Source organism: Halichoerus grypus, chromosome 7 (genome assembly GCF_964656455.1).
Source record: "Halichoerus grypus chromosome 7, mHalGry1.hap1.1, whole genome shotgun sequence".
Classification (NCBI taxonomy): Eukaryota; Metazoa; Chordata; class Mammalia; order Carnivora; family Phocidae; genus Halichoerus; species Halichoerus grypus.
The window spans coordinates 104,812,398-104,832,933 of NC_135718.1; the positions used below are offsets into that span (position 1 = coordinate 104,812,398).

A 20,536-nucleotide genomic window follows, 5' to 3' on the forward strand; every position below is an offset into this window, starting at 1 on the left:
CTGGAAAAGAAAATGTGTATCGGAGGCACATCCAGCACACTTATACATCAGCATTCTGTGGACTCCTAGGGATTTCTCACTTTTTAAAGACCCCATTGCTCTCCATCAATGCTCCCTTTATCTTTCCATCCACCTTCTGAAAGTGGTGGCATATGAATGGCTCTGTTGCCTTGCTTCATAATAGCTCAGAAAATTCATCCCATAGGAAACCACCACTCTCCATGCCTTATAGAACTTCCTTTGTTCAGCTTGGAGGCTGATGCTTTTCTCAACTCTTTCATGGCACACCCATTCTTCTCTGAACTCCCAAAGCACGCAGTTCATTCACTCACCAAACGTTATTGAGGACTTCCTTTGTGCTGGGTGAGCTGAATGGACATCACCCTTAATGACATAAAAAGAAATCTGTACTGAAGGAGGAAATTATTTATTGAGTACCCACAATATGCCAAGCACTGAGCTGCATGCCGTAGGTAATGTAGAAGAATAATGAAGAAGAAAGGGAGGGAAGAAAGGAGGGATAAAAACTGAAGGCAATTTTTTTGAGCGTCTGATGGTCAGGAGTCCTAATATTAGCTATAGTTTCTTAGAGATTGTACCTATTATCTCATTTAATTCCCCTGCAGCTCTGCTGGGCGGGCATTACTGATGAACAAACAGAGGCTCGGAGAAGTCCATTCCTTGACTGAGGTCGTGAGGCTAATAGACAGTAAAACTGGCTTTGGAACTCAAGTCCTTTGTTTTTTTCTGAACTATCATAGCATTGTCCCTGTCCCTAAGAATCTTACAGGCTCGTGGAGTGGAGGGGAGTGGAGTAGCAGATTGGAATTTGAGGAATTTGGCACTACACCATGGCTTGCTAGCTAAGGAAAGGGATGAGATCAGCATGGGCGGTAGTGGCCAGGGGAAGCTTTCTAAAGAAATGACTCGAGTTGAACCTTGAAAGCTAGCCAAGATTAGGAAAGGTAGAGGGAAGAGGATATGGAATGCTCTGGTGGGCAGGATGGGGCATGGGAGCAGGAAGAGATTAATTAGAGCTGAAGAACAACAGGAATGAGCAAATTCTTCCCTGCACTGCAAGGACCGTGGGCGATGACAGTAGAATGACTCACTTCCCCCTGTTTAAGAGACTTATTCTTCTAGCTTCCTGCTGCTGGCAGGGAAGTCGTGCGGGGAAGCAGCCCCAAGCAGCTGAGATTGCTTCCTCTTGCCAGCAAAAAAACATGAATAAGACCCCTGGGATCTGCAGGCTTGGTTGGGTTCAAGTGGACCCATAGAAATAGGGACCTTTCCATCTCCAAATCCCTGGGCTCGTCTCCCGAGAACTGTGAACCTCCAGTCTTCCAAACTGGGGTGAGGGTTGGTGCATTTACAGGACATGTGCTCTCAAAGGGAGGGGCAACCTGAAGACCCTTTGTGCCCAAAGAGTTTGTAGTCCATCTCTCAGTTTTTACAGCAATCATGTTATTATGCTGTTACTTTAGTTTCCATGTCGGTCTCCTCACTAGACTCTTAGGTCTTGGGTCAAGGGGTTTGATTTTTTTAATATAATTCAGTGCGTAGCATAGTGAAAGGAATATATGACGCACGGAAGCAGTGTAGCCAGGGTGCTGGGACCATTGGGAAGACTTACGAGGGGATGTCTCACCTGGGTTTTGAAGGATCAGAGGTATTTAGGTAGAGAAAGGGCATCACAGGCAGAAGGAATAATAGATGCAAAGGGGGATCTGGTAAAATAATTCATGAAAACCAGGGAGCTAATGTAGGGCCCCTGATAGCAAAAGTTCCAGCAGTAGAATTTTGGTACATAGATGGGAAATATTTGGAGACAACAGAAGATCTTCTGAGAACCCCTGAAATCACACCAGATGGGCAACAATCTACTTTTTAATATAATGGGGGGTCTAAGCTCCCAGGCTCCCCATCCTTATTTTTCTAGGTGATGGTAGATGCTTCTCCAGGGTTACCTGAATGAATCAGGCTTTGGAGGCCATCTACCTGCTTTTTGAGTGTGCTGTCTTTAAGGACTGGCCCCACAAACCTATATTAAAATAATAATAATAATACTAAGGAACATTCTTCAATACAACTCTCTTGTTGCAAATGAGATTAATGAGAAACATGGCTCATCACCTCCTGTCCTACAGGAACATCCCATCTCTGGGTCTTCATTGTAAACAAGCACTTTCTGCTGAAGAAGCCAAAGGGGGAGATGAAAAACTCCCACCTGGTTTTCTCCTGGTTCCCTGGCCCCAGTCCTTTAACACAAATAAGGGGACAGACGCCCTTATGTGCCAGCTCTGTGAGGAGGAGGGATGTGGAGGCTTCTGCCCTTTCTCTTCTCTCTTCTTGGGTCTCTGCGGCCCACTCTCCACTTTCTGGCCCCTGAAAGGTGGCACCTTGTTCAGAGGGCGCCTTACCAGAGTGGCCACTTGGGGTCGCTGTGACTTCACCTGAAGGAGGCTGAGCACAGTCTGGCCCAGGCCACAGGCCCATTGCCAGACTCCTCCTACTCCTCCTCAGAAGAGCCTCAGGGAGTTGAAGGTCTGGCACTTGGTCTGGTGTTTGTGCCCTGGCACATCAGGGAGTGCAGACAGGGTGAAGTGAACATCAAGTGCCTTGGTCAGCATTGGTTTGCCAGCTGGACTTCCCTGGGAGGCTCAGATTTCTTCATGGAAAATCCTCCTGTGGATAAGCTCATCTACCTTTGCACCTGGAGGAACCCACCTTCTCACCCTTAGACCCTCATTTAAGCCCCAGGAGAAAATGTGGGTTTGGGCAGAGGCTTCTGTTCCAAGTCCCCGGCAAAACCAGTGGCCTTGAAAGTGATCCCTCACACGCCCGACTTGCAGTGTCAGCCCTGTTTGTGTGTGTGAATGTGTGCCTGTGTGTGTGAGTGTCATGTGTGTCTGGCTGTGGGTCTTTGTTTTCTTGCAATCCTGTGTTGTACCGTGATGTCTGTGGGAATCTTCAAGGGTTTCCTAAGCCTGGTGGATGATTTATCTGATTGGCAGCCTGTGGCCTGGGGATGGAGTTAGTCATGAGGCAGAGAGGGGCAGCTGGGTGGGAAGTGCCGTCAGGAGGCTCATAGGCGGACACCCCAGGGGGTTGCTCAGGGCTGTGATGAACTGGCTCTGGGGGGCTGGGTTAGAGCCCATGCTCACATACTCATGGGGACCAGCTCCTTTGACCTTTCTCTTGGTCACAGGGCTCCTCAAGTGTGGGCGCCCGTTCATGGGGGGGCACCAGGCAAGAACGTGGAGATAGCTGAGGACAAACCCATTTTCCCTCTTGGCAAAGCACTCCAGCCGCAGGCCTTTCTGAGGACAGATAGAGAGGGGTCACAGATAGAGAGACACAGAGCAGTGTTTCTCATTTGCATGGGTCCGAGGCAGGGCTTTTTGACCAAATTCCAGTCAAGAAATGAGAATCTCCTTCTTTCCTCAGTGTCCCCCACATCTCCCCCCTTTCTACTCAGAGTTTTCTACAGGATGTGTTATTTTCCACTGCTACCCAGAAAACAGTCGTGGTGCCCGTCCCTGGTTAAGTGCTACCCGTTCGAACCTCAAGGTCCCTTGATGCGCCCATAAAATATCTAACACTCAGGACACCTCTGGGATTCCAGGTCTGGTACACAGGCCAAGCACACATCATCCCAGGGGAGAGGCTGAGCCTAAAAAAGTTATCATTAAGGACACAGAAGCCACCGGAGCAGAGGAAAAAAAATCATTGCAGACACTGAGTCTGTGGTTCAGAACCAAATTCATACTCCCGAGGGAATTCTCTGGGCATTGACTGGAGAGAATAATGGAAGAGAAATGCTTGGCATTTTGTGCCTTAGCCTGTCCTCTGTGCTGCCCAGGAGGAGGGATGTGAGGGGGGCAGGCTCTGCCGGGGGCTGCGTGCTGCGAACCCTCTGCCTGACTCAGAGGCGCAGAGAGTCTGCGAGGGCCGGTGGCCCACGGCGGAGGGGAAACGGTGGCTGTGAAGATGAGGGCTTCTTCAGGGAGCGGCAAGTACAGACGCCACAGGACGGCGGGGCTTAGAGCCAGTCGAGACAGGAATGGGAGTGTGAACTTGTCCTGGGCAGAGGCCAGGTTGCCGAGCATCCAGTCTGAGCTTAGTGGGGATTCGAAACCAGAGACGGTCAAATGGCTGTTGGATGTTCTCCAGGAACCAGTCTCCATGCAGTGCTGGTATATGCAGATATGTGTGACTTCATTTCATCCTCCCAACAACCCCGGGAGAAAGACACCATGTCCTTTGGACCAGGAAATGGGAGCATGGGACGTTGAAGAAATTTGCCCCAAACGCACATATCCCAAGTTGGTGTCAAACCCGAGTGGGCAACTTCAGAAGCCATGCTCTGAATGAGCACTTCTCACCCACTAATGGGCACCTAAATCCCCCGGGGGTCTTCTAGAATGCAGGCTCTGATTGGGAAGATCTGGGGGGGGAGAGGGTAAACCCCCTCCCCGTGATGCCTTGCTGCTGGTGCCCACACCCCCCTGTGAGAGGCACATTCCCTGCTCTGTGCCACACCCATTACAGGAAGTCCTAACCCAGCCATTAGTTCACAGACCTCCTCCTCCTCCTCTTCCTCTTCCTCCTCCTTATCATCACCATCATCAGCCACATATGGAGCTTGCTATGTGAGAAGCACTACTTTACTCTTGTTAAACACATGATCTCATTAAAGCCTCATCAGCCTCATGATGACACTATGAGCTCAGTGGTATTATTCCCATTTTACAGAAGACAAAACAGAGGCTTAGAAAGGTTAAGTTGGTTATCCCAAATCACACAGGAAGTGGCTGTGCCTGGATGCAGGGTCAAAGTCCTGGCTCTTAACAAGTTCCACAGAACAAAGCATTCAAATAAAACAGGCAAGACACAAAGGGACCTTAAGCTAGGAGTCTCAGTTACTATTATTTTTCTTTCTCTTTTTAAAAACATTGAGATAAAAATTGACATAAAACATTAGTCTCAGGTGTACAACATAACAATTCAATATTAGTATATGAAATGGTCACCAGAATAAGTCTAGTTAACATCCATCACCACATAGAGTTCTAATATTTTCTTTTGATGGGAATTTTTAAGATTTACTTTCTTAGCAGCTTTCATATGCACAGTTGAGTATTAACTGTGGTGCCCACGCTGTACACTACATCCCCATGACTTATTTAATAACTGGAAGTTTGTGCCTCTGACCACCTTCGCCCACTTTGCCCACCTCCCCCCCATCCCCTACCCCTGACAACCCCCAATCTGTTCTCTGTATCTGTGGGTTCCCCAGTTGTTCTTGACTAGGAGATAGGAAAGGTTCAGATGGGGAGAGTGGGAGGTTTCTACATTCTCTTTCTGGCCAGGGACAAAATGCTACAGGTGAGCCTGAAATGCCCTTCGCACCCGGTGGCCAGGGTCTTGCTTTATACATGCAAACAAATGACTTCTTTGGAGCCAGAAAACAAAACAAAACATAACACAACACAGGCCTCGGAGGCTGAAAAACTCTCCTCTTTAGGGTGCAAGTTGGGGAGTGAGGGGAAGAACACAAGTTATCTAGAGCTGGGATCAAACGTCTCCCTCCTTTTGCCTTCCCTCCTGCATGGTCGGTTCTTCTCTTCCCCCAGACACCGCAGCAAGAGAGCCAACAACCCTTGTAATTCGCATCTCAGCAAGTACAGACACACTTGATTTCCTTACATGCCTATAATTCCTTCTTAAATCACATAAAGCTATTTGCCTTTATAAATCTCCCCAGCAGTGAGCTCCCCAGGATAATTATGTGTAATATATATTTATAGTTTTATTTCACAAGCCTGACTCTGACCAAAAAATTGACCTAGTTAAGCCCACTCCTCAATAATAATTTTTCCATTCCGTGTAAGTCTACAGCATTTATGTCTTGACCGTCCTTTGCATTTCAGTTCTTTAGTACCAGCAGCCATGCAATGGGAGGCTTTTGGCAAGTCTCCAAAGAGCTGCCTTTGAGCCACAGCTGTGCCCCTTGCTGGCTTTGTGAGCTTGGGCAAGTTTCCAAACTCTCTGAGCCTCGATTTCCTCATCCATAAAATGGGAATGGTAACATCTGTCACGAGGTCATTGTAAAGATTACGTGAGGGTGCCTGGAATAAGGCAGATGATGAATGAAAGTAGAATCTTCTTTGCCAGCTGTGGGAAATAATAACGAGGATGTGTCTGGATTCTTCTCTATACCACTCATGATTTTATGGCATATCCTCCCTCTGAACAACTAGCCATCATTTTTGTAAATTGCTAATTGCCAAATCAGCCTGCGGCTCTAGGCGGGGATGGGTTGCACTTAGACTCAGTTCCCTCCTGCATCATTTCAATTTTTTGTTGTTGTTGTTTAGCTTAATCTTTGTGAATGTCTCCATCTCTCTGTAGAGGGCTTTACGCCAGCTGGTGTGTTCCTGCTATGTTTAATTCACCCCCATTAACCTGCTTGGTCAGCATATCTTTCCATCTCCTTGCTGGGCTTCTGGGAGTGCGTCTGTCTGGAAAAAGCATTTATTATATTTACTTTAACTGGCCTCATTTTGTAAGGCGATCTGGGAGGAAAGCAACTTTGATGATACTGCCCTTGTTTACTGTGTGCACTCTGTGCTATGTGTCCCTCGTCTACTAAGATGGTAAATGCTTTCGCAGGAAGCCAAGACACAAGTTAAACAGTGTCTCTGTGAGCACACTCGTGGCCCCTGGGCAGCTGCTTTGCACTGTCTCCTTCACCTGGAAACCATGACCCACATTTCAGTGAAGTCCAGCAGGCAGGTTTTCCTGGATGGGCGTGTGTTCTAAGGGCCGGGGAGGAGCATTGGCTGGGGCCCACATCCGCATGGTGACAGAGAGTGCTCCCCAGCCATGTGGCATGGTGACCTAGGGTCTTGACTGTGTCTGAGCCATCACCACTCACTCTTTGATTCCAGCAGAGCCACCTGACCTATCTCTGCCCCTGACCTTGCCCCGCTCCCCCCGCTCTCCACGCAGCAGCTGCATATATGGATCATTATATCACTTTCCTTAAAATCCCTCAATGACTCCCCATTGCCCTCAAGAATAAACTCAAACTCTTTATGGGGTGTATAGGCATGAGCAGGTTCTCACCCTATCTTGTAGTCTATGCCCCCATAGTGAATGTTTGCACTTTCTTTCATCCATCCCTCCAACCTTCCATCCATCCATCCATCACTTATCTAGGACTTAGTGTTAAACACTTCTCTGGACACTGGGGAGACAATAATGAGCAAAACTAAATATGGTCCCATTCACAGAGCTTTGGATCTAAGGTGGACACTGACAACGGAATAATCATACCCACAAGCGTACAGTGATAACTTGAGCGGCGCTGTGAGGACAGTGGTCACCAGAGAGATGAGGCAGCAGGACAGGATGACCTGACCTCACCTGGGGACTGCACAGGCTCCCCAGGAAGTGACAAGTGAACCAGGGAAGCAGGCATAACTCAGTGAAGAGGGTGGTTGGAGAGCCCGACAGGCAGCGGGAACCGCGTGCGCCAAGCCCTATGACAGCAGGGAAAAGGTGTTTGAGGAACTGTCCAATGCAGACCTGTGGTCCCGGAGCAGGGGGAGCACCAGGGGATGCGGGAGGGAGGGGAGACCAGGGGATGCGGCCGCACTAGGGTTGGGGGTTATCTCAGGAGCAATGGGAAATCCCTGCAATGTGTGCAGAATGGGACAGCATCGTTGAAGAGATCACTGAGGGTGTGAAGAGGACATTGTGGGGGTTAGGAGAGAATATTCAGAGGCTTTTTGCAGTGGTGAAGACGAGACTTAGTAGTTTAGGCCAGGTGACGGCAGACAATGGAGAGCAGTAGACATGTGACAGGTACTTGAGAGATTGAATGAGTGGGATCTGGTGATGGCTGGATGGGGGTTGGGTGGACTGGGGAGAGAGCTGTGAGAGTGTGGACTCGGGAGCCGACGTGCCCCTGGAGCCAGGGTGTACTCACCTGTGAGGGTGGCTCTGGTGGTTGGACCGATGCTCTTGGGGACCAGCAACTCGTGGTACTGCTCACCCGCCAGGGTGCTATACACAACCTTGTACTCCTGGACCTCTGCTTCGCTGTTGTCCCACTCGAGGTCAAGGCTGGTTGCTGTGTGCGAGCCCACCCGCAGGTTCTTGGGGGCATCAATCTCTAAAAAGAGTTAGTCATCACCAAAATCACATGGGATAATGTGCATTTGTCGTGTGCCTTGAAGTTTAACAAGCTTTGGGTTGAGAGCCCACATCTCCTGACCCTCTGCCTCCTGTTTTGACTGAATCCCAGGGCTGCCCTTGAGCTTTTGCTCTGCCAGATCCATTGGTGGTTTGGAGACTTTTACATGGGAGTTAGTTATCAACCCGCTTTACACTTGCTCCATTTCCGTTCAGGGAATGTTCTAGAATATTTCCTGAATGGATGTGGGGGTATCCTAGAAATTTAAAAATGAGCCAGTTATCGTAAGCTTGAAACTAAGTAAGGGAAACTCCAGCAAGAAAAAAAATCAGAGACAGCTTCTAAGTGATTATGATGGAATACGGTAATATCAAATTTGGCCACCAGCCTAAAAGAAGACAGTTGATTGCAAGATTCTGAAGTATCAGCTGTCTTCCCCTGGATTTACCTGCATAGACACTGTGGCAAGGTTTGTAGGAAATTAAGTAAACACATAGGGGATGTGATGTAGTGGGAAGAATATGGGCTTTGGGATCGGGTCTCAGGCTGAGCCCTAGCTCTGTCTCTTATTGTAATGGGACCATGATCAAGTTTTTGGTCAAGTGAGGTGTCACTGGGCCTTGATGGCCGCATCTGTAAAATGGCTTAGTAATACCGACATTTCAGGTTATTGTACAGATAGGACAATGCATGTGAAGTGTATGGCGTGATGCCTGGTGCATAAACAGGGGCCCAGCCTTGGGAGGACTCCCTGTTGCTTCTGAAGCTCATCCTGAGTTCCAACAACATGGCACCCCCTAATGCTCTCTGAAGCTCCAGAGATTCCTGTGCAAAGGAGAGACCACCAGCACGAGGTCTCTCCCATGATCCAGAGGGGCTGATTCTCTCTCCCTGGACTGGTCATGTCCTCAGGCTTCTTTTGGCAGGAACAACACAAATAACTCGCAGGGGAAGAAGGTGCAGCCATGAAAAACTGCTACTTAAAGAATTTTTAATAAGTTGTGTCTTTGGGACTTGAATTTAACTTTGACGTGGACCAGCCATTTGTTCTGAGAAAACCTCCAGGAGACTTCTAATTTGCAAATGCCAGGCAAGTATACACCAATTGTTCTTGGGGAAGACGGGAACACTGTGAATCAATCTGAGTGCAACTGCTTCAGAGTGAGAAGTGTTCTGTTTAGTGATGCAAATTAGGTGAATCTTTTAGCAGATTTATGTCTCTGCAGCTTATTTTTCTGACAAATGTTTCTTTACTCAGTGTGGATTTAGCGTGCCGGATTCTGTGCTTTCTGGACGTGCTGTGTGGATGGAGAGAGGAGTCAGATGGAGAGAGGAGCTTGGATACAGGGGCAGGTGGGAAGAATGGGCTTGAGCTGGACCCTATGCCACTCAATCTCATGCAGGAGCAGAGGCTGGGATAAGGTACCCGACCCGGTGTGGGGTGTGTGGCCTGAATGGAATTAGAGTAAAAAAGAAGTTAGGGTTAGGGTTTAGGTTGACTCTTGTACCCACCTACTGCTCTTCACAACTAAAAATTCCAGACTTTGGAAACTATGATTTTTGTTTTCTAGAGTTTTTTGGCCTTAGGACCTGTGCACTGTGGATAGGGGCCAGTGTTGTCTCTGAAGGGACCAGACACTTTCCAGGTCCATGATGCCAAAAGAGGTCAATGCTGGGAATGAGGGCTTGGGAATGTTAGAGTAAGCAGTTAGTTAGGTTCTTACAGGATCCCTGGAGGCCAGCAAAGGGGAAGTCATGACCAATTACAAGAAAGTGAGAAGTCTGACCTGACCTGGCAGCACCGGAGAACAAAACCACAAGAAACTGGATCAAACCAGACAGGCCCAAGATGGCTGACAAAGTAGGCCAAAGCTCACATTATTCCTTTATTAGACTACATTACTAAATCTCCTCCCTAAGGGTGCTGTGACAGGAAACCACCCTGCTTCCAAGAAATCCCTGCCCCCAGTAATGAATATTCCACTTCCATGTTAACAACTGTCAATAAAACATGGAGACCCAAACCCCAGTGGACACGGCTCTCCCTCGAGCTTGCCTGCTCTCAAGTCTCCAGAGTGTACTTTTGCTTTAATCAACTTTCCTGCTTGTACTGCTCATCGCTGTGTTGTGTCTGTCCTTGAATTCTTTCTCATGGTTACACCAAGAGCCTCCAGTGACATCTTTTGGATAGGCTGGGTCACAGCCTCAGGGCCTGAGGTCTCCCCAGGCAACCTGGCAACAGGGAGAGGTCTTAGGAATGGGGTGGAGTGAAATGGTTTGCTCCCCTGGGTCTCTCTCTCTCTCTCTCTTTTAAAGATTTATTTATTTTAGAGAGAGAGCAGGAGCAGTGGGGGGTGGGGAGGGCAGAGGCAGAGGGAGAAAGAATCCTCAAGCAGACTCCCCACTGAGCATGGAGCCTGACGTGGGGCTTGATCCCAGGACCCTGAGATCATGACCGGGGCCGAAATCAAGAGTCTGATGTTTCACTGACTAAGCCACTCAGGCCCCTCCCCTGGGTCTTGAAGCCTGACCTCTAGGAGGGATGACTCAAGGTCAACCCTCCCTGTAGATAGGAGCTGGTCTGGTCTCTGTAACTCGTCAGCAAGCCAGGGGAAGACAAAGACCGATGTCCAGGGGGGCCCTGTGGAGGCGCTTGGGGCTATGGATTCTGGTAATAGCCACATCTAGTCTCCAAAACATAAATTAGACCAAGCATTTCTCCTGCTTAAAATTTGCCTGTTGCTTCCTATTATAAACTCCCGATCGTCCCCTGCACGGCTCTCTGCTTCTCAGACATTGTCTCACAAGACTTCTACCCTAATTCACTCCAGTTGTACTGCCTTTTTTCTACTCCTGAAACACATCAAACTTACTCCCACCTCAGGGCCTTTGCACTGGCTGCTGCTTTTGCTGGCAGGCTCTTCCCTGGATCCTCACATGGCTTAGGTCACTTAGGTGTTGGTTAAAACTTCACTTCCTCAGTGAGGTGTTTCCGAATGATTCAATCCCATGTGGCGTTTCCTCTCCAGCATCCCTTTCACTTCTGAGCATAGCGCTCAGGATGGAAGGATCCTGTGTGTTTCTTTGCTTCTTCTCCCACTGGAATGTAACTCACAGGGACTAGACTCTTGTCTATCTTGTTTATTCTGGAGCCTCAGTGCCTAGAACAGTGCTTGGCACCTGCTGGGTGTTCAGTACGCACATGCGAAGTGCCTTGATGAAAATTGTCAGTTTTCGGTCTTGTCTGCCACCTCAAAGACTTTAGAAAAGTCTCGTTCAATATTTTGGCTGGGGGGGCTATGAGGATGCCTGGGGCAAGGTGGTGATTCACTGGCAATCTTAGGCATTCCTTGGCTTATAGAAGAAGCACCCCAATCTCTGCTTTTTATCTTCACATGGCGTTCTCCATGTGTACCTGCTTCTGTGTCCGAATTTCCCCTTGTTATAAGGACACACAGTCATTTTGAATTAGGGCCCACCCTAATGACCTCTTTAATTTGGTCATCTGCAAAGACCTTGTTTCCAAATAAGGTCATATCTACAGGGACTGAGGGTTAAGACTCCAACATTTTTTTAGGGGACACAATTCAACTCATAACAGCATTCAAGAGAGGTCTGGGGCATTCAGGTTAGAGCAGGAGCCTCTGCTTTGGCCGAATGCTCCGGAGGCCGAGTTTGGTGCCCTGAGGGATGTGCTCAGAGAGAAGGCCTCCAATGGAGAGAAAGAGTCCCAGGACTGCCTTCATGAAGGTTACTGAAGCCAGAACCACCCGAGGGCAGGGAGGTTTTCGAGATTGACCTCCCGGGTTCCTTGGGCTGGCTTCTCTCTAACTGCCAGCCTGCTGTCTCACCACTGTGCTCCCATCAGGGTGCTCTCTTTTTTGGGAGCAGCTCCAAGACCCAGGTAAATATCCCACTCACCATGCAGGGAACAAATCTCTGCTTTAATTGCCAGGGCAATTAGTGCGCTCCTAGTGTCGAAGACATCACCTGGAAAAGCACTTTGGCTAATTTGAATTTAAGCGGAGTTCTGAAATGACTGAGGGCCCTACTGCGAGGGTCCGGGCCCCTCCACCCTCATTCGGCTGGCAGCCCGCCCCCCCCCCCCACCAGCTCCTCTGCAAAGCTCCTGGCGTCTCCCCACCCCCGCGCCCCTCCCCCGCTGAGCGGAGGGGAGCAGGTTGGAGGTGCAGACCAGGAGGCAGCCTCCTAACAGCTGCCGATCTGCCAGGCTACCGGAAACAGAATCACTCAGCAGTGAGCTGAAACTCAGGGGGAGCTCGGAGGAGGCAGAATGTAATTGTCTTGATTGGAATTTTCCTGGGCCACCAGCCAATCCTGCTTCCATCTTGTCGACCTAAACATCAAGAATTTGCCTTTCATCCTGCTGCACGAGAGCGCTCTTCTCCTTTTTTGCCTCTTCAAACTCTTTATCTGAGCAAAGCACAAAGAAACCTCTTTTCAAACAAAAACTGTCTTGAAATTCAGAACAGAATGCAGGACTTGTGGTCCCCAGGAGATCCCACCACCCGAGTGAGTTGGGTGGTGTTGCGGGGTGTGAGGGGTGGCGGGGGGAACGGCTGACCTGAACTCTCCACAAAGGGACATCGTGTCAGGTCATGCTCAGCCCCGAGCAATGTGGATTAAGTGGAGGAGAAGAAGGAAAGAGAAATGGGCAGAATTTAGTTCCTTTTTTTTTTTTTTCTTCAGATGCATAGTCAGTCACTGGTGATCATAAGATGTGTTCAGTAAACAATCTGACCCGCGATCCCCTGGGTAGGGTGGCGTCTGGCACAGGACCTGGGAGAGAACCTCTCTCTTCAAATCAAACCCTGCCGTCAGGGTCCACACTTGCTGCCTTTTAGCAGGGAAGCTTTTTCCACTCTCGATTTGTCTTTCTGTGCAGAGGAAGCCCCATTATAAGACTCTGGCCTTTTCCTTACACTGTGGAAGGTAGACTTCCCTCAGTGGTGAGTTTTGTAGCAGGACATAGGCACTTAGTTCTGCTCTTCTGTTCCCCTCTCTCATGGGAGCCAGCTCTCCCCAGGCATCAGGCCTCTGTGTGTTCCTCCATGGTGTAAATCCTAACCTGAGTAGTCCCCTAACTTCTGCTGCATGGCGAGACTGGCCCAGATCCACAGGGACCATCACCTTGCAAGCCCATCTGGCACTAACACTATGCTACAGCTCCAATCCAGGGGATATTTTGGCTTCCATCTGTCTTATTCTTTGCCTTCTTTGTCCATTAATTTTAAACACAGGTGGAAGATAATGGTGCTGTTGATGGAACCACCCCTCAGCCCCTCAGCTGGTTTATCCCATCCCGTAACAGCTCTTGGGCCACACCACAAGTAGGATGCTTGATTTAGCGATTCTCCTACTTTACCCCCTCAGAAGATGCTGGTTCTCAGATCCTACAGATGCTAGCAGTTTCCCTTGATCTCTGCACAACTTGGAGTTGGCAGAGACATTCCTTGCTGTGTGACCTCTCCAGGGTAGAGAAACCAAGACTGAGAATCCGGGTCAGGTGGAGCCTCACTATCTGATCCCAGCCCCTGTTGACCCAGTGAGAGTGCTGGGAAGCCTGTGTTGGGATGGTGCCCCCATCTGGCCAGCCTGACAGGCTCCAAGAAAGTCAGGGAGCAGGTCACCGTGAGGTCTGGCCTTTCTTGACTGTGGGGGAAGCTCTTTCCAAATTCTAACAGCCTTGGGAAGGAGGATGAGTGGTCATCACAGTAAGGCAGGTGGGACTTATCCTGCCTACTGTCTGTGGGAGCAGGCCTCCCATGAGCCTTCTTGCTAGTGTTTGCAAAGGGCAGAGTGAGTCACAGAGTCTCAGGCAGAAGGCCTGCTGCCAGCCGCACAATGTGGGCCTCGCACAACTCCTTGGGGCGCCACCATGCTGTGTAATCATTATGAATTTATAGAATTATTACAAGTGCCAGCAAATAGCAGTAAAGCACCTCGAGGGAGAGCACCTTTCCTGAACTCTCACAAAATTGCCACTTGGGCTAGCAATATGGACGTGTAAATGCCTTCAAGACGAACTTTTAATTTTACCAAGGAGACACCTGAGAGCTGTGGAGAAGAGCCTTAGATCAGGTCACAGATCTGGCTGGTAGCAGAGGCAGGATGGGCACCTAGTTCTCTCAAACAGGTGTGTTCCTCTGTGCTGTCCTATAACTTGGGTCTGTGATAAGGTGGGCGTCCAAGCAATGTCACCTGTGCCCCCTCGACACCCCCTTGATGTGACATGGCACCCGCTGGCTCAACCCTCTCTCCCCCTGGTGCCCCCCACCACCCCTGCCTACCTGTTGTGAACTGGGTGGTCGTGGACTGGCTCTCATTGGTCCCGCGGACGGCGCTGACCCACACCTCGTAGCGGGAGCCGGGCCGCAGGGCCTGCACTGAATATTGGCTCAGGGGAGGCTGTAGCCGGAAAGTGGTCTTCCCGCCTTCCCCGCCCACCAAGCCATACTTCAGGAGAATGAAATCGACTTTGGCTCGAGGTGGGGTCCACTCCACGAAGGCCACAGTGTCCGAGACATCTCGAACCAGGATCTGCGTGGGCCCATCAATGACTGAATAAAAAGGATCAAGTAGAAAAAAAGAGTTTGAGAAATGGGTGTTTGAAATCAACTCTCTCCTCTCCTCCTTAGGTTAACTTGGTCAGTCAAAGAGAGGATGGGTATTATTATCCCAATTTACAGATGGGGAAAACGAGACACAGTAAGACAAAATCGCTTTCCTGAGGACACACAGTTTGGCAACAGGGGAAGCGACATTAGAAGTCAGTTCCCCTGCATCTTGCTCTCAGCAGGCTCTGGTGTTTCAGCCCCAGCATTCTCCATTTGGGCAGGGGAATTGCACCCACTGGCTTGAGAGGCCAGCAGGGCTTCTGTCTGGAGGTAATGGGCCAGAGAACTGTGAGACGTGCTTCTGGTGTGTGTGCTCTGCTCTTCTCTCACCTTCTCTGAGCCCTGATGAAAGACCTACAAGATTATCAGCCCCATGCAAACATCTCAGAATTTCAACTCGGTTGCCAAAGAGGGCATCGTGAATGTCCAAAAGATGTCCCTGCTCAGCCACACCTACAACTCAGTCAGTCCAGCTGCTAAGAGTACCACAACCCAGCAGATATTTGCATTGCAGACGTAAACATGCCTTCTGGGGAAACTTGCTCTTCTGGGAAAAAAAAAAAAAAGGACCTTAGTTTAGGAAGAGCATCTTGTGGGCTATTTTGTCGCACCTGTTCTTGCATATTCCTGACCTAGAGGGGCACTGTGTGTCCCTCCTGAGCCTTTGGCCTCTGCCACTGAGTGGCTGAGGGGAACATCATTGTGGGGTGGCATGACCTAGAAAAGCTGAGTGGTGTCCCAGGGGGCCCAGCATCTATGGTTCCAGCACCCACTTGGTTCATAGTGAATTAGACAATGGTGAGGTTGGGGAAGGGGAGAGAATATAGAATGGAAATAGAAAAAGAAAGAACTTCGTGAGGAGAATAGAAAATGCCGTCCTCAACTCCTCATGGTAGGTCTGCATGGCCAATGTGTCCTTTTTGAATTACTCATTACCTTCTAAAAGAGTAGGCCCAGCTTCCATGTTTGCATTTATAATATGATTATGCCTCTCTGGCTAGAGCTGATTAATATTAATATTAATGTTCTTCAAGGATTTGGAATCGGAACCAGAGGCTCAGCTTCTCTGGTTAGATGGTTTGGGACCATGTAGAGCCAGGGCTGGTATGAGACCACTCTCTACCATATTCACACATAAATAGAAAACATCTGATCTGAAGAGAGAGAAAACGGGCGGGAGGGGAGTGAAGAAGGGAGAGGGTGATTTATCATAAATACATATTGGTCTTGGTCCCTTCCTGACACAAACCTCCTAAAACCTTTGGAGTTTCCTAAGTGATGAGAGTACTAATGTCTTTTGTGATGTTAATGAGGTGAGGATAGGGGCTGGTTGCCAGGGGTGTGAGCCATGTGATTAGAGGGCTGGAGCTTTCAGTCCCGCTTCTGACCTCTGGTCAAGATCAATCCTGCCTGTAATGAAGCCTCTGTAAAAACCCAGAAGGACTGGGTTCGGAGAGCTTCCAGGTTTGGGAACCAGAACGCTTCCACGTGCCACCATGATGGGCCCCCAAACTCCATAGAGACAGCAGCTCCTTTGTTCAGGGCTTTGCCCAATGTGTGTCTTCATCTGGTTGTTGATTAGTATCCTTTAATATCCTTTGTAGTAAATCAGTAATCTTGTGAGCAAATGGATTTCCTGAGTTCTGGGAACATCTCTAACAAATTAATCAAACCTGAAGAGGGGGTGGTGGGAACCTCTGATTTATAGCCAGTTGGACAGAAACACAGGTAATGACCTGGATATGCAATTGGCATCTGAAGTGGAGGGCAGTCTTGTGGGACTGAGCCCTCAACCTGTGGAATCTGTTCCTGTCTCTGGGTAGATAGTGTCAGAATTGAGTGGAATTGTAGGATACCCAGCTGGTGTCCAGAGAATTGCTTTGGGGGGGACCTCCCTCTTCAACACACACACACACACACACACACACACACACACACACACATACTGGAATTGGGTGCAGAATTTTAGGAACACATATACATAGAGAAGGAGAAATGAGTGACTCTGTGGAGCTTCTAGAAAGACAGAGAGAATAACCTGAACCTGGCTTTCCATTCTTCAATTTTTTGTGACATCAGGATACATTCTAGTCCTAGGGTTTCAGGAGACACTCTATGTCCTTCCAGTAAATTCTCTTTTTTGCTTTAGCTAGTTAAAGAAAATTTTTCTTCCTTGTTACTAGAGAGTCTTGACTAAGACTTGTTTTTTAAACCAATCCACTCTGGACCACCTCCTACTGTCTACAAAATGGAGCATCTTCTGCAGGATGAACTCAGTCTGACTTTGAGCTTCTCAGTCTTTCAGAGTTGGGCCTTTTCCTGGGCACCCCACCCTCTTTCTGGGTCTAGTCCAGTTTTGTTCCTTATTAAGCAGCTTAGGATTTTTGGCTTAGTACCAGCCAAAATGAAAATCACCAGGCCATTTTGGTGCCACCTGGTTTGGAGTTAAAATGAAGTTCTGTTTTTCATATTTGGGGTAATAGTATGATTTAACGGAACACATCCAGATGTTTTCAGCATGCTGAATTTAATGGCTTTCAGTAACTTGGGCCTTTTAAATTTAATTTAATTTAATAACAAAATGGGAGAAGTGGTCTTCTAGCTGCTATATAAGCATAAAGTCTGAAACATAGACACTCAGTACATGGGTGTGGAGTAAATGAAATGAATGAATATCCTCTGTATCCATGAGAAAGAAGGGGAAGCATTTCAAAGAATTCAAGCTTCTTGAGAAAAAAAAAGATGTCACAGAAACTCAAATGACATTGGAAGGCTTTTGTCCTTTAACTCTTTAAATCCCCAAGACCCTAATCATAATGGATTGTCCATATTAGAATATAATCATGCAGCATAGAGGGCCCTAGTTGCAGGAGGTCTAGTAATTTGCATTCCCTAAAGGCCTGCCTGGAAGAAGCCAGTCTGAGTGCCTTTGAGGACTCAGAGCTTCGCAGGAGGGGGTTGGTGTCTGTCAGACATCAGCAGAAGGAAATAATTAACCAATCATTTCCTGAAAACAGCAGACAGGGTTGGGAGACAACCTTCTTTTCTGTAGCCACCCTTGGATTCTGCCCTTCTGTTGGCCACTCAGTAGTGGTGTCCCCATTCTAGTCAAGTTGGTATCAGCTTGTTTTCAATTTAGGTCCTAATTTCTGAACAAACACAAGTTCTACTCAGAAAGTCAAATGGAATAAATATTTTTCTTTCCATTTCTTCATGACTCTGTACACAATGCCAAAGTATTAACTAGGACATTTTTCTTAATTGAAAAAAAAAATCTGCCTAGCTTTACCACAAATTTTTAAATCTGGAATTTGAATCTTAAGGAACTTCCAAACCAAAAAATATCGCAAATTTCGTAAAAATGTGCTTTGAGTAGAAGACTGAGGCAGGGTTAGACTATTTTCCCCAAATTTGGAGGAAAAACTTTCTACAGCTGCAGTGCTCTTCTCTGCCCTTTTCTGAACCATCTTCTTTGTCTAGGCTTTTGTTTTCCAGTCATGTTTTCTTAATATCAGTTCACAGGAATGATTTGGAGTCACTGAAACGTTTCATCCCAGGGGAGGAGCATCTACACATGTCATGAAATGTCAGGTTCCAGCATAACCTTGGGGAACGGAGTTCTGGAAAAACTCTAGTCACTGGCATCTGAAGAAATTCCTACAGAGAACTTTTCGGTTTTATGGCTATGGAGTTTCTTCTAAAACATATTTGCATTAGAACAGTAGTTTTAAAGTCTTTTTAGGGGGAATAATACTCTTTTCCTTTAAAGAACAAAATCTTAAATGACCGTACAAAATATAAAACAGGTGGAGCTGCCTTGGTTGGAGGCTGTGTTGGGCATGGGTGTGGATGTAATCAGAGGCCTGAATCTCCCCTTCATCCTTGCCTTGAGCCACTGCCACGGAGCCCTAGTGTTCTAATGGAACATAATCTAATGCCACAATAGTTTAAAACCAATGTTTTCTAGGCTGAGCATAAGCCTCAGCACCTGATGTTATTTAGTTTGGATCCAATTAGCAAAGTATGAATCACTAATCCATAAACATGGTCTCATTACATGGTGTTGTCGTTCTTTTTTCTGGCCAACTTGGCCTTTATCCTAAACCCATAACTGGCTTTCTTAGGTGTCAATGTCAGTTTATGAAAAATAAAGCTGTACCAATATTCACCTATCTCAGTTTCTGTTAACTAAAAGGGAAAAGTGCTTAACTTTTGAGTCTCAGCTCCCCCATCAATAAAATGAGACAAAAAATGATACCAGATGCTATTTGTAACTTTTGAGAAATTGGGAGGGCACACACATATGCATCATAATTGCTAATTTACAGCATTGAAGTTGGCCATCCTTTGTTAGCTAAGAAAACAATAAGGCAAAAGATGACGCAGTTACTGAATTGAATCTAGAAACAATGATCTTGTATAAGATTAACTGTGGGGATGAACTAATAACCAATTTAAGTCATCACCTTGAATGGTGACTCAACTCACACATGCTGGTTTTAAATAATTTATTTCCACCTGCTCTCACTTCTTTTTTTTAATTTTTTAAAAAAGATTTTATTTATTTATTTGACAGAAAGAGACAGTGAGAGAGGGAACACAAGCAGGGGGAGTGGGAGAGAGAGAAGCAGGCTTCCCGCTGAGCAGGGAGCCCAATGTGGGGCTCGATCCCAGGACCCTGGGATCATGACCTGAGCCGAAGGCAGATGCTTAACGACTGAGCCACGCAGGCACCCCCACCTGCTCTCATTTCTAAGTGTGTTCTGTAAGTATATGTATATACACTGGGTATTGAGCACTCTCTCATCAACATAGTGCTAATCACTTTGTGTGCTTTTTCTAATTTAATCCTCATGTCAACTCAAAGAAGGAGGTATTTTTGTTCATCACTGGAAAATGATGGCAAGTTTGGGAAGGGTTGGATGACTTTTGCTAAATCTCACAATAGATAAGAGTTAGTTCTTGCTCAAGAACTTGGTTCCTGAGCTCAAGATACTAGGGGCTGACAAATGAAGCCTCTTAATGAATAAGCTCAGAAGAAATACGCTGGAAATCTTAACAAAGAATTTTCCCTGTATAATACTTTCCCAGATTTCTGTGCTTGCAAGGATTAGCAATAGGGGAGATGTTCAGCTAAGCATCTGGTAGAGTAGCTCCATCTCCAGGTATCCAAATCATTTTCAGCTCTGGGAGAAAACCCAGCACCCTTTGTCTCTCTACTTCTTGGGAAATTTGTTGTCCTTTTTCCAGCGTGACCTAATGCTTAGATGTAGGAAGAAGGGTTGGAAGCACTCACCAGTAGAGACGCTGGCCGAGGTAGGGGGGCTCCGGGCTTGCTCTTTCAGAGCCACCACATTGACAATGTATTCCTCCCCAGGCTTTAGTCCTGTCTGATTGAAGGATGTAACATCACTGGGGAGCTGAGCAATCACCCCTCCTTCATTATTCTGGAGGGTGGGAAGAAAGAAGAAGCAGAAAAGGCAAAAGAGAAAAATCACCGGGAGAGAAAAGTGTGGAACATCAATTGTGAATTGTTAATAAAAAATGGGGCCCACATCTATTCCCGTGATGCTGACAGCTGAATGTCTGGAGCCAGGAAAAACTCCCAGCAGACTCAGTGAGAATCTTACCGCTCTATGAGGATTTGGCAAATGGAGAATCAACTTTCAAGAACATTTCTTTGGCCTTCCCTGAC

General features: G+C 47.6%; 1 protein-coding gene across 1 annotated transcript in view; it reads right to left on the reverse strand.

The window, feature by feature from the left end:
* The window catches only part of TNR (tenascin R), a 406,540-nt gene that overhangs the window by 46,010 nt on the left and 339,994 nt on the right, over positions 1–20,536 (reverse strand). Inside the window, exons 7-9 of the mRNA XM_036117323.2 lie at positions 20,138–20,288; positions 14,515–14,784; positions 7,997–8,182 (exon numbers count right to left, since the gene is read on the reverse strand). Coding sequence (XP_035973216.1) covers positions 7,997–8,182; positions 14,515–14,784; positions 20,138–20,288 — 607 coding nt within the window. The remainder of the gene's footprint in view (positions 1–7,996; positions 8,183–14,514; positions 14,785–20,137; positions 20,289–20,536) is intronic.